Source organism: Nomascus leucogenys, chromosome 17 (assembly GCF_006542625.1).
Source record: "Nomascus leucogenys isolate Asia chromosome 17, Asia_NLE_v1, whole genome shotgun sequence".
Lineage (NCBI taxonomy): Eukaryota > Metazoa > Chordata > Mammalia > Primates > Hylobatidae > Nomascus > Nomascus leucogenys.
The window spans coordinates 50,110-63,852 of record NC_044397.1 but is presented as its reverse complement, the minus strand read 5'-3'; the positions used below and the strand labels follow the sequence as shown (position 1 = coordinate 63,852).

Genomic DNA, 13,743 nt, shown 5'->3' with positions numbered 1-13,743 from the left:
TTGTTTCCCTATAAATTGTCTTGGTGTTATGGGATCTTTGGGGTGTCAATTTTCTGGCCGGAAACCTCTGTGGCCATGGCATCTTTTGCCCAAGTTCTTGTCCTGCATCCAGGAAGAATGAGGTATGCAGACAAGTGAAGGGTAAACAAGACAAAGGTGAGCTTTATTGAGTGTTACAACAGCTCAGAGGAGATCCGCAGTGGGTAGCTCCTCTCTGTAGGCAGCTTATCCATTGAGTGTTCAGTTCTCAGCAGAGAGGAGGCCCTGGAGAGAGTAGCTCCTCTTTGCAACTAGTCGTCCCAATGTCTGCAGCTGTCAGTGGAGAGGCGGCCCTGGAAAGGATGGCTCCTCTCTGCCAGCAGGTCATCTCTGCAGCTCTTAGCAGAGAGGGCAGTTCCTCTCTGCAACTTGTTGTTCCTTCATCTCCAGCTATCAGCAGGGAGGGTAGCTCCTCTCTGCAGCTGATCATCCCATTGTCTCTCTACTCTCTTTGTCCCGAGGACATCATCTGCCCTGCTCTGGCTGAGCCCAAGGCTTATATGGACCTCAGAGGGGAGCCAGTGATTGCTGATTGGTCCATGGGTGGCCATGGGTGGGCCTGGAAGAGGCACCAGTAGTCCCCACTCTGGTCCACAGGACTGGCAGTCTAGCCCCCAGCCTTTAGGCCTTCCCTGGCCTGAAGGTGGGGTCTCACTGAGGACCCAGCCTCTTCCACCCAGGAATCAATCTGCCTCCGGTGCCATGCGGGACTCAGCCCCAACCCCTGCTCAGAGATTGGAGCCGCCTCTGGGAGCAGAGAGAGGCCAGGCAGTGGGAGCAGACACCCCTGAGCCTTCAGGGGTAGGGGTAGGGTCCTTCCTGGGGCCCCTGAGGGTGCAAGCTGCAGAGATGCCTGGGTCCTGCAACAGGGAGGGTGGCCACAGTGGCACCCAGGGAGCTCCTGCCCCAACTCAGAAGGGATGGGGCTCCCACTGGCTCCATGGAGCATGCGGCCCCAGCTGCACCTTCCTGCTGCAGCCAGCATGAGGACAGCAGCCATTGCCATCATTGGCACCCTTGTTGAAAACCTGTGGGCTGTAAATATGAGGGTTTCTTTCTGTACTCTCAATTCTGTTCCACTGATCTGTACAGCTATCCTTATGCCTGCTCCAGCTTTTCTTGCAGAGCTTTATAAAGCTGGTTTTGACCTAGACATTTGTTCTATACTACAAACCTATAAACTTGTACTTTAGAATAACTTTTTTTTGTTTGTTTTTTGAGACAGGGTCCCACTCTGTTGCCCAATTTGGAGTACAGTGGCACTATCTCACTGCAGCCTCAACTTCCCAGGTTCAAGGAATCCTCCTACCTAGGCCTGCAGAGTAGCTGGGACCACAGTTGCCCACCACCACACCTGGCTAATTTTTTTGTATTTTTCTGTGGAGACAGGATTTCACCATGTTGCCCAGCCTGGTCTCAAACTCCTGGGCTCAAGCAATCTGCCGGCCTCGGCCTCCCAAAGTGCTAGGATTACAGGCATGAGCCACCGCACTCAGCCTAGAACACCTTTAAATAGACCACAACACATTTAAAAAATAATGTTTGAAAAATTCCAGCCGAGTATGGTGGCCACAGTCCCAGCTACTCAGAAGGCTGAGGTGGGAGGATCGCTTGAACCTGGGAGGTCAAGGCTGCAGTGAGCTGTGATCATGCCACTGCACTCCAGCCTGGGTAACAGTGAGACCCTGTCTCAAAAAAAAAAAAAAAAAATCCTTCTAAGTTTGGCTCTGAAATGCTGAAGGCTTTGCTGCTTCAAAGTTCAAATCAAGGAACTTTAACAGAATTTCGAGTCTGGCATGGTAACTTGCTTTCCTATATAGTCATCATTTATTTACCTTTTGTACTCTGTTTAATCAAGCAGTCACATCGACTCTCTAGATGCCTTCCTGCCATTGATGTATTTAAAGAAACTTTTATTCTTGCTCTTGGAACTGCCTATCAAGCAGCTCATCAAGTTATATTTTTATCTGCTAAATGGATTGTTGTTGAGCTGCCAAATTGTTTGCTCTCTGGTTCTTTTTACTTAAGCAAGTGCTCTGTCTTTTCGAAAGTGTTCTGTGTTTCTCAAAATAACATCTTTTAGGCCAGGCACAGTGGCTCACACCTGTAATCCCAGCACGTTGGGAGGCTGAGGCCAGGAATTTGAGACCAGCCTGGGCAACATAGCGAGACCCCTGTCTCTCTCTCTGTCTTTTTTTTTTTTTTGAGACCCCTGTCTCTACAAAACAATTTTTTAAAAAATTAGCCAGGTGTGGTGGTGTGTGCCTGTAGTCCAGCTACTTGGGAGGCTGAGGTGGGAGGATTGCTTGAGCCCAGGAATTTGAGCTATGATTGTCTCACTGCACTTCAACATGGGCGACAGAGGGAGACCCTGAATCTGAAAAAGAAAAAAAAAAATCTTCTATTTTTCCATTGAGTTGTGTGGGGTTTTGGTTCAAGTATCTGTTTTTTTTTTAATTCAGTTTTTTTTTTAAACCTGGGACATATACTTTTTCTAGAGATAAAGCATGTTTTTTTTTTTATTTTTATTTTTATTTTTATTATTATTATTATTTTTTTTATACTTTAGGTTTTAGGGTACATGTGCACAATGTGCAGGTTTGTTACATATGTATCCATGTGCCATGTTGATTTCCTGCACCCATTAACTCGTCATTTAGCATTAGGTGTATCTCCTAATGCTGTCCCTCCCCCTCCCCCCACCCCACAACAGTCCCCGGAGTGTGATGTTCCCCTTCCTGTGTCCATGAGTTCTCATTGTTCAATTCCCACCTATGAGTGGGAACATGCGGTGTTTGGTTTTTTGTCCTTGCGATAGTTTACTGAGAATGATGTTTTCCAGTTTCATCCATGTCCCTACAAAGGACACGAACTCATCATTTTTTATGGCTGCATAGTATTCCATGGTGTATATGTGCCACATTTTCTTAATCCAGTCTATCGTTGTTGGACATTTGGGTTGGTTCCAACTCTTTGCTATTGTGAATAGTGCCGCAATAAACATACGTGTGCATGTGTCTTTATAGCAGCATGATTTATAGTCCTTTGGGTATATACCCAGTAATGGGATGGCTGGGTCAAATGGTATTTCTAGTTCGAGATCCCTGAGGAATCGCCACACTGACTTCCACAATGGTTGAACTAGTTTACAGTCCCACCAACAGTGTAAAAGTGTTCCTATTTCTCCACATCCTCTCCAGCACCTGTTGTTTCCTGATTTTTTTTTTTTTTTTTTTTTTTTTTTTTTTTTTTTTTTTGAGACGGAGTCTTGCTCTGTCACCCAGGCTGGAGTGCAGTGGCCCGATCTCGGCTCACTGCAAGCTCCGCCTCCCGGGTTCACGCCATTCTCCTGCCTCAGCCTCTCCGAGTAGCTGGGACTACAGGCGCCCGCCACCACGCCCGGCTAATTTTTTTGTATTTTTAGTAGAGACGGGGTTTCACTATGGTCTCGATCTCCTGACCTTGTGATCCGCCCGCCTCGGCCTCCCAAAGTGCTGGGATTACAAGCGTGAGCCACCGCGCCCGGCTGTTTCCTGATTTTTTAATGATGGCCATTCTAACTGGTGTGAGATGGTATCTCACTGTGGTTTTGATTTGCATTTCTCTGATGGCCAGTGATGATGAGCATTTCTTCATGTGTTTTCTGGCTGCATAAATGTCTTCTTTTGAGAAGTGTCTGTTCATGTCCTCTGCCCACTTTTTGATGGGGTTGTTTGTTTTTTTCTTGTAAGTTTGTTTGAGTTCATTATAGATTCTGGATATTAGCCCTTTGTCAGATGAGTAGGTTGCAAAAATTTTCTCCCATTCTGTAGGTTGCCTGTTCATTCTGATGATAGTTTCTTTTGCTGTGCAGAAGCTCTTTAGTTTAATGAGATCCCATTTGTCGATTTTGGCTTTTGTTGCCATTGCTTTTGGTGTTTTAGACATGAAGTCCTTGCCCACACCTATGTCCTGAATGGTATTGCCTAGGTTTTCTTGTAGGATTTTAATGGTTTTAGGTCTAACATATAAGTCTTTAATCCATCTTGAATTAATTTTGTATAAGGTGTAAGGAAGGGATCCAGTTGCAGCTTTCTACATATGGCTAGCCAGTTTTCCCAGCACCATTTATTAAATAGGGAATCCTTTCCCCATTTCTTGTTTTTGTCAGGTTTGTCAAAGATCAGATAGTTGTAGCTATGCGGCATCATTTCTGAGGGCTCTGTTCTGTTCCATTGATCTATGTCTCTGTTGTGGTACCAGTACCATGCTGTTTTGGTTACTGTAGCCTTGTAGTATAGTTTAAAGTCAGGTAGCGTGATGCCTCCAGCTTTGTTCTTTTGGCTTAGGATTGACTTGGCGATGCGGGCTCTTTTTTGGTTCCATATGAACTTTAGAGTAGTTTTTTCCAATTCTGTGAAGAAAGTCATTGGTAGCTTGATGGGGATGGCATTGAATCTATAAATTACCTTGGGCAGTATGGCCATTTTCACGATATTGATTCTTCCAACCCATGAGCATGGAATGTTCTTCCATTTGTTTGTATCCTCTTTTATTTCATTGAGCAGTGGTTTGTAGTTCTCCTTGAAGAGGTCCTTCACATCCCTTGTAAGTTGGATTCCTAGGTATTTTATTTTCTTTGAAGCAATTGTGAATGGGAGTTCACTCATGATTTGGCTCTCTGTTTGTCTGTTATTGGTGTACAAGAATGCTTGTGATTTTTGTACATTAATTTTGTATCCTGAGACTTCGCTGAAGTTGCTAATCAGCTTAAGGAGATTTTGGGCTGAGACAATGGGGTTTTCTAGATATACAATCATGTCATCTGCAAACAGGGACAATTTGACTTCCTCTTTTCCTAATTGAATACCTTTTATTTCCTTCTCCTGCCTGATTGCTCTGGCCAGAACTTCCAGCACTATGTTGAACAGGAGCGGTGAGAGAGGGCATCCCTGTCTTGTGCCAGTTTTCAGAGGGAATGCTTCCAGTTTTTGCCCATTCAGTATGATATTGGCTGTGGGTTTGTCGTAGATAGCTCTTATTATTTTGAGATACGTCCCATCAATACCTAATTTATTGAGAGTTTTTAGCATGAAGGGTTGTTGAATTTTGTCAAAGGCCTTTTCTGCATCTATTGAGATAATCATGTGGTTTTTGTCTTTGGTTCTGTTTATATGTTGGATTACATTTATTGATTTGCGTATGTTGAACCAGCCTTGCATCCCAGGGATGAAGCCCACTTGATCATGGTGGATAAGCTTTTTGATGTGCTGCTGGATTCGGTTTGCCAGTATTTTATTGAGGATTTTTGCATCAATGTTCATCAAGGATATTGGTCTGAAATTCTCTTTTTTGGTTATGTCTCTGCCAGGTTTTGGTATCAGGATGATGCTGGCTTCATAAAATGTGTTAGGGAGGATTCCCTCTTTTTCTATCGATTGGAATAGTTTCAGAAGGAATGGTACCAGTTCCTCCTTGTACCTCTGGTAGAATTCGGCTGTGAATCCATCAGGTCCTGGACTCTTTTTGGTTGGTAAGCTATTGATTATTGCCACAATTTCAGAACCTGTTATTGGTCTATTCAGAGATTCAACTTCTTCCTGGTTTAGTCTTGGAAGGGTGTATTTGTCGAGGAATTTATCCATTTCTTCTAGATTTTCTAGTTTATTTGCATAGAGGTGTTTGTAGTATTCTCTGATGGTAGATTGTATTTCTGTGGGATCGGTGGTGATATCCCCTTTTTCGTTTTTTATTGCATCTATTTGATTCTTCTCTCTTTTCTTCTTTATTAGTCTTGCTAGCGGTCCATCAATTTTGTTGATCTTTTCAAAAAACCAGCTCCTGGATTCATTAATTTTTTGAAGGGTTTTTTGTGTCTCTATTTCCTTCAGTTCTGCTCTGATTTTAGTTATTTCTAGCCTTCTGCTAGCTTTTGAATGTGTTTGCTCTTGCTTTTCTAGATCTTTTAATTGTGATGTTAGGGAGTCAATTTTGGATCTTTCCTGCTTTCTCTTGTGGGCATTTAGTGCTATAAATTTCCCTCTACACACTGCTTTGAATGTGTCCCAGAGATTCTGGTATGTTGTGTCTTTGTTCTCGTTGGTTTCAAAGAACATCTTTATTTCTGCCTTCATTTCATTATGTACCCAATAGTCATTCAGGAGCAGGTTGTTCAATTTCCATGTAGTAGAGCGGTTTTGAGTGAGTTTCTTAATCCTGAGTTCTAGTTTGATTGCACTGTGGTCTGAGAGACAGTTTGTTATAATTTCTGTTCTTTTACATTTGCTGAGGAGAGCTTTACTTCCAACTATGTGGTCAATTTTGGAATAGGTGTGGTGTGGTGCTGAAAAAAATGTATATTCTGATGACTTGGGGTGGAGAGTTCTGTAGATGTCTATTAGGTCCACTTTATGTAGAGCTGAGTTCAATTCCTGGATATCCTTGTTAACTTTCTGTCTCGTTGATCTGTCTAATGCTGACAGTGGGGTATTAAAATCTCCCATTATTATTGTGTGGGAGTTTAAGTCCCTTAGTAGGTCACTCAGGACTTGCTTTATGAATCTGGGTGCTCCTGTGTTGGGTGCATATATATTTAGGATAGTTAGCTCTTCTTGATGAATTGATCCCTTTACCATTATGTAATGGCCTTCTTTGTCTCTTTTGATCTTTGTTGGTTTAAAGTCTATTTTATCAGAGACTAGGATTGCAACCCCTGCCTTTTTTTGTTTTCCAGTTGCTTGATAGATCTTCCTCCATCCCTTTATTTTGAGTCTATGTGTGTCTCTGCACGTGAGATGGGTTTCCTGAATACAGCACACTGATGGGTCCTGACTCCTTATCCAGTTTGCCAGTCTGTGTCTTTTGATTGGAGCATTTAGCCCATTTACATTTAACGTTAATATTGTTATGTGTGAATCTGATCCTGTCATTATGATGTTAGTTGGTTATTTTGCTCGTTAGTTGCTATAGTTTCTTCCTAGTCTCGATGGTCTTTACAATTTGGCATGTTTTTGCAGTGGCTGGTACCGGTCGTTCCTTTCCATGTTTAGTGCTTCCTTCAGGAGCTCTTTTAGGGCAGGCCTGGTGGTGACAAAATCACTCAGCGTTTGCTTGTCTGTAAAGTGTTTTATTTCTCCTTCACTTATGAAGCTTAGTTTGGCGGGATAGGAGATTCTGGGTTGAAAATTCTTTTCTTTAAGAATGTTGAATATCGGCCCCCACTCTCTTCTGGCTTGTAGAGTTTCTGCTGAGAGATCAGCTGTTAGTCTGATGGGCTTCCCTTTGTGGGTAACCCGACCTTTCTCTCTGGCTGCCCTTAACATTTTTTCTTTCATTTCAACTTTGGTGAATCTGACAATAATGTGTCTTAGAGTTGCCCTTCTCGAGGAGTATCTTTGTGGCGTTCTCTGTATTTCCTGAATCTGAATGCTGGCCTGCCTTGCTAGATTGGGGAAGTTCTCCTGGATAATATCTTGCAGAGTGTTTTCCAACTTGGTTCCATTCTCCCCATCATTTTCAGGTACACCAATCAGACGTAGGTTTGGTCTTTTCACATAGTCCCAAATTTCTTGGAGGCTTTGTTCATTTCTTTTTATCCTTTTTTCTCTAAACTTCCCTTCTCTCTTCATTTCATTCATTTCATCTTCCATCAGCGATACCCTTTCTTCCAGTTGATCGCATCTGCTACTGAGGCTTCTGCAATCTTCGCGTAGTTCTCGAAACTTGGCTTTCAGCTCCATCGGCTCCTTGAAGCCCTTCTCTCCATTGGTTATTCTAGTTATCCATTCTTCTAATTTTTTTTCAAAGTTTTTAACTTCTTTGCTGTTGTTTTGAATTTCCTCTCGTAGCTCAGAGTAGTTTGATCGTCTGAAGCCTTCTTCTCTCAACTCATCAAAGTCATCCTCCATCCAGCTTTGTTCCATTGCTGGTGAGGAACTGCGTTCCTTTGGAGGAGGAGAGGTGCTCTGTTTTTTAGAGTTTCCAGTTTTTTTGGTCTGTTTTTTCCCCATCTCTGTGGTTTTATCTACTTTTTGTCTTTGATGATGGTGATGTACAGATGGGTTTTTGGTGTGGATGTCCTTTCTGTTTGTTAGTTTTCCTTCTATCAGACAGGACCTTCAGCTGCAGGTCTGTTGGAGTTTACTAGAGGTGCACTCCAGACCCTGTTTGGCTGGGTGTCAGCAGTGGTGGCTGCAGAACAGCGGATTTTCGTGAGACCACAAATTCAGCTGTCTGATAGCTCCTCTGAAAGTTTTGTCTCAGAGAAGTACCGGGTTGAATGAGGTGTCAGTCTGTCCCTACTGGGGGGGTGCCTCCCAGTTAGGCTGCTCAGGGGTGAGGGACCCACTTTAGGAGGCAGTCTGACCGTTCTCAGATCTCCAGCTGCGTGCTGGGAGAACCACTACTCTCTTCAAAGCTGTCAGTCAGACAGGGACATTTAAGTCTGTGGAAGTTCTTGCAGAGTTTTTGTTTGTCTGTGCCCTGCCCCCAGAGGTGGAGCCTACAGAGGCAGGCAGGCCTCCTTGAGCTGTGGTGGGCTCCACCCAGTTCGAGCTTCCTGGCTGCTTTGTTTACCTAAGCAAGCCTGGGCAATGGCGGGCGCCCCTCCCCCAGCCTCGCTGCCACCTTGCAGCTTGATCTCAGACTGCTGTGCTAGCAATTAGCGAGACTCCGTGGGCATAGGACCCTCCGAGCCAGGTGCGGGACACAATCTCCTAGTGTGCCGTTTTCCAGGCCCGTTGGAAAAGCGCAGTTAGGGTGGGACTGACCCGATATTCCAGGTGCCGTCTGCTTCCCCTTTCTTTGACTAGGAAAGGGAACTCCCTGACCCCTTGCGCTTCCCGAGTGAGGCAATGCCTCTCCCTGCTTCGGCTCGCGCACAGTGTGCTTCACCGACTGTCCTGCACCCACTGTTAGGCACTCCCTAGTGAGATGAAACCAGTACCTCAAGCAGAAATGCAGAAATCACCCGTCTTCTGTGTCGCTGGGGCTGGGAGCTGGAGACCGGAGCTGTTCCTATTCGGCCATCTTGGCTCCACCCCGAGATAAAGCATGTTTTAAAATAATTACGCTTCTCACCACTTTTAGAATTTTAAATATGCCTTTGAAATTTTTCTCTCCTTCTGGGTTCTGGAAACCGCTCCCTCCCTGTCTCTACGCCCCTAGGAGTGGTGACAACTCTGTTGTCACAGGGTCTGTGACAACACCATCCTCTGTGGTTTCTCCACACCTTTTAGAGTCTCTTTAACTCACCTCGAATTAGCCTAATTTGGGTGTGCCATCTGTTTCTTCTGGGAATCTGACTGATATCATAATGCATAGGGAATTTCTCAGTTTATTAGAAAGAAGGGAGGGAAACAAACATTTATTAAAACATTTTTTCCAGGTACTGTTTGAGACACTTTTACATGTTTCATTTAATTCCCCCAGTAACCCTATGAATTACTGTCATAGGTATTTCAGGAGAAGCAGTGGAGTTTCAGAGAGATTACAAAACTTATCGAAGGTCACTTAGCTTCTAAGTGGCAAAACTAGAATTTAAATATATGAGCATCTGACTCAGTGTTCTATACTTTTTCTTGCCTGCTATGCTGAAAGGAAACTCATTCCGTTTTCCTAGCTGATATCAACTATAAGAGGGGGAGAAAAATCCTTTAATGATTTTCAGTTACTAGCAGGACAAAGTCTAAGTTCCTTAGCCTACTGCTAATGGTTTTTCATTCCTTCCTTAATTCATTTCTTCAACTTATATTGAGCACCTGCTGTATGTCAGGCTCTGTTTAAGTACTGGAGGTATGGGAGTGATCAAAGAGACAATATTACTGATCTCACGGAGTTTGTAAGGGAGACAAACAGTATCTACACAAATAAAGTATGTAGTTTATCAGATAGAGATACATGCTTTGGAGAAAAATAAAGCAAGGAAAGGGATAACGAGTGTTGGGGTTTGCAATTTTAAGTAGAGATGTTAAGGGAAGGCCTCATTGAGAAGGTGACTTTTTTTTTTTTTTGAGACATAGTCTCACTCTGTCATCCAGGCTGGAATGCCGTGGCACAAAGTCGTCACTGCAACCTCTGCTCCCAGGTGCAAGCAATTATCATGCCTCAGCCTCCCGAGTAGCTGGGATTACAGGCATGCATCACCACACCTGGCTATTTTTTGTATTTTTAGTAGAGCGGGTGTTTCACCATGTTGGCCAGGCTGGTCTCAAACTCCTGGGCTCAAGTGATCCACCAGCCTCGGTCTCCCAAAGTGCTTACAGGCGTGAGCCACCAAGAAGGTGACTTCTGAGGAAAACCTTGAAAGAAGTGTGGGACTGAGCTGTGGGTATTGAGGAAGTGGCAGAGGATTGGAGGCAGGAGGACAGCAAAGCCCCTGGGGCAGGAGTGTGTCTCATGTGTTTGAAGAATGGCAAGGAGGCCAGTGTGGCTGAAGCTGAGTGAGGGAGAAGGTCATAAAAGATATGGTCAGGGCCGGGCATAGTGGCTCATGCCTGTAATCCCGGCACTTTGGGAGGCCGAGGAGGGCGGATCACCTGAGGTCGGGAGTTCGAGACTAGCCTGACCAACATGGAAAAACCCCGTCCTTACTAAAAATACAAAAAAAAATTAGCCAGGCTTGGTGGTGCATGCCTGTAATCCTGGCTACTCAGGAGGCTGAGGCAGGAGAATCGCTTGAACCTGGAAGGTGGAGGTTGTGGTGAGCTGAGATCGTGTCATTGCGCTCCAGCCTGGTCAACAAGAATGAAATTCCGTCTCAAAAAAAAAAAAAGATATGGTCAGAAGGGTGGGTGGTGGGCAGATTAGGTAGGGCCTTGAGGTCACTGCAAGGACTTTTTTTCTAAGTGAGGTGGCGCCATCGGAGGGCACCGAGCAGAGAAGCTGCATTTCAACCGTCCACAGAGGGGGTTGTGCTGAGAACAGACTGCAGGGGGCAGGTGGGGAAGCATTTGTGTCTGACCCACAGTCTTCTTTTTCTGATGGTCCGACATAAACAGTTGTTACTTTCTGCTCCAAAATACTTAATATTCACCTCACCTCTTTGCCCATCTAAGTCCTAGACATTATTAATTATTATTATTATTATTATTATTGTTAAGACAGGATCTCCCTCTGTTTCCCAGGCTGGAGTGCTGTGGCACAATCACAGCTCACTGCAGCCTCGACTTCCCAGGCTCAGGTGATCCTCCCACCTCAGCTTCCTGAGTAGCTGGAACTACAAGTGTGTGCCACCACACCTGGCTAAGTTTTTCTAGCGATGAGGTTTCGCCATGTTGCCCAGGCTGGTCGCAAACTCCTGAGCTCAAGCCATTCACCTGCCTTGGCCTCCCAAAGTGCTGGGACTACAGGCGGGAGCCACCATGCCCAATATTCTCTCCATTCTTCTAGCCTCAAGGCAAACTTGCTCACGTCTTTGAGAGAACTAAGAAAGTGTTTTGGCAATCCAGGGGAATAGGCTATCAGCCCTGAAGAGTGCCCCAATTTACTGATGAGCGCCAATTTGTTGAGACCAGCCGAGGCAACATAGTGAGACCCCGTCTGCACAAAATATTTTTAAAAATTAGCCAGACATGATGGCATGCATCTGTGGTCCTAGCTACTTGGGAGGCCGAGGTGGGAGAATCACTTGAGCCCAGCAGTTTGAGGCCAGATGGGAAAGATGGTCAGATAGGAAAATATGTCCAGAGGCAAACTTCCAAGGCGATGTGAGGATATGACCATACGGAAGGTACTGTCCTTCAGCTCATACAATTCATAAAGCAACCCAAGAAGCTTGTTGGCAGCATGGATTGAATTAGTATTTTCCATTGTGTTGAATTTTTAACTTTGGATTATTCTATCACTTTAAAAAAAAAAAACCTTTCTCTCTGTCTCCCTTTTTTCAAATAGGATCTTCAACAGGATGGCAGAGATGCACTAGATCATTTTGTCTTCTTTTTCTTTAGAAGAGTTCAGGTGTTGCTGCATTTTTTCTGGAACAACCATTTGCTGTAAAAGGAAAGTAAAGGTCAAGTTCTGTTTTCTTTTTACCCTCTGAGAAACATGAATCCCACTGGGACAGATGGGAAGAACACCCTTCTCTGTCCCCCTCTTTTTGTACCCATCACTGTTGGTCTACACCTGGTTTATTGAAGAACTGCGGGCTCACGAGCCATTTGTCTCTTCGGAGTAACTAACTATGAGATGTCTGCGATCACGTCATGGTAAAGCCCAAGGAGTATTTAGGACCCCAGGAAGCCTTGCCGCCCAGAAAACACCAGCGCTGTGGATGGTCCCAGGGCTCCTTGTGAGGAAACCTTGAACATTTCCTTCCAGGAATGAAAGAGAACCTCGTCCTCAAACTAAAGGCCACAGAAATGGGCACTACCTCCTGGGCCACTCCCTGGGCACCATGCCCTCTGGTGACCTGTTGGCTCCACTCTTGTCACTCATGTCCAGATCTGCAGTGCCAGCTTCTCCTTCTCAGTGACATGTCATCTCCCTGCCCCAATCCTGGCTCCAACCCTCTCTGGAAAGTCGAAGTGAAATGTTTATCTCTAATACTCAAATTCAACATATGGCTCATCTCTTCTACCTTCCCATTTCCATGCCTAGAGGCCCCACTACTACCACTAGCACCGTTGGGTGTTTCCTTCTCAGGCTCTGATTCTACAATATTTACGTTCTTGTCTCACCTTTGATCCCCTCACTCCTCTGTGACCCCCTTCAAGTCTTCCTTCACCACGCCAGTGTTTTCCCATATCACTCGACCCTGCTCGAAGGTATCTTTCCCTGCTCTGTCACCCTCTTTCAGGCTTTGCCTGCTTAAAATTGGGAGTGCTTAGTCTTTGGCCACCAGTCCTGCCTTCTGGAAGAATGTAAGACCTGAAAGAGTTATGAATCTATCACAAGGCAAAACTTCTCTTTTCCTATTGCTGGATGGTTTTGCTATTATTGGTCGGTAGGCCCTTTGCCTGTGGAATGTATTTCACTCATTCTCTCCTGCACGCTCTTACACAGTTCTTTCACCTGCATTCTTCTCCTTTTACCTTTTTGTCTACCTCATAGTCCCTCTCTCCCCTCCTTTAAAAGAATTATAAATATTAAGAAAGCTTGTTGTTATAAATTAAAAGTTTACGTAGGTATCTTGAGTTCTTCATAGGGGAAGTGTTATTTTTAAAAATTCTAAAAATGAAATAGATATTGTTATTTTATTGAGCATGAAACCCCTGTGCATATTTCTTTTTTGAAGGAGGAACCCCATGGCAGGGTCTAGCCCCTTATTCCTGCTCATATTGGTTTGTAGACTTTGACTTTACGTAGCGTCAACTTTGTCCTTCCAAAGGGAAACGTCTCCATTTTTTAGTCTGTCGCAGGCAGTGCCTATTGATTTCTATTATTACTTAGGTTCTGGCTGACTATCCCTAAAACTTTCTTTTTAAAATTTATTTTGAATAGGTTTTTATTTATATGATACAAAAATCAAAACAAGGCCAGGCACGGTGGCTCACGCCTGTAATCCCAGCACTTTGGGAGGCCGAGGTGGGCAGATCACAAGGTCAAGAGATTGAGACCATTGTGGCCAACATGGTGAAACCCTGTCTCTACTAAAAATACAAACATTAGGTGGGCATGGTGGCATGCACCTGTAGTCCCAGCTACTCAGGAGGCTGAGGCAGGAGAATCGCTTGAACCCAGGAAGCAGAGGTTGCAGTGAGCCGAGATCATGCCACTGCACTCCAGCCT

General features: G+C 44.6%; 1 protein-coding gene across 1 annotated transcript in view; it reads left to right on the top strand.

Annotated features, from left to right (window-relative positions):
• Nucleotides 1-13,223, top strand: part of PXT1 (peroxisomal testis enriched protein 1) — a 50,174-nt gene extending 36,951 nt beyond the window's left edge. The window contains exon 5 of the mRNA XM_003276895.2: nucleotides 11,908-13,223. Coding sequence (XP_003276943.1) covers nucleotides 11,908-12,012 — 105 coding nt within the window. The 3' untranslated portion in view covers nucleotides 12,013-13,223. The remainder of the gene's footprint in view (nucleotides 1-11,907) is intronic.
• Nucleotides 13,224-13,743: the final 520 nt, after the last annotated feature.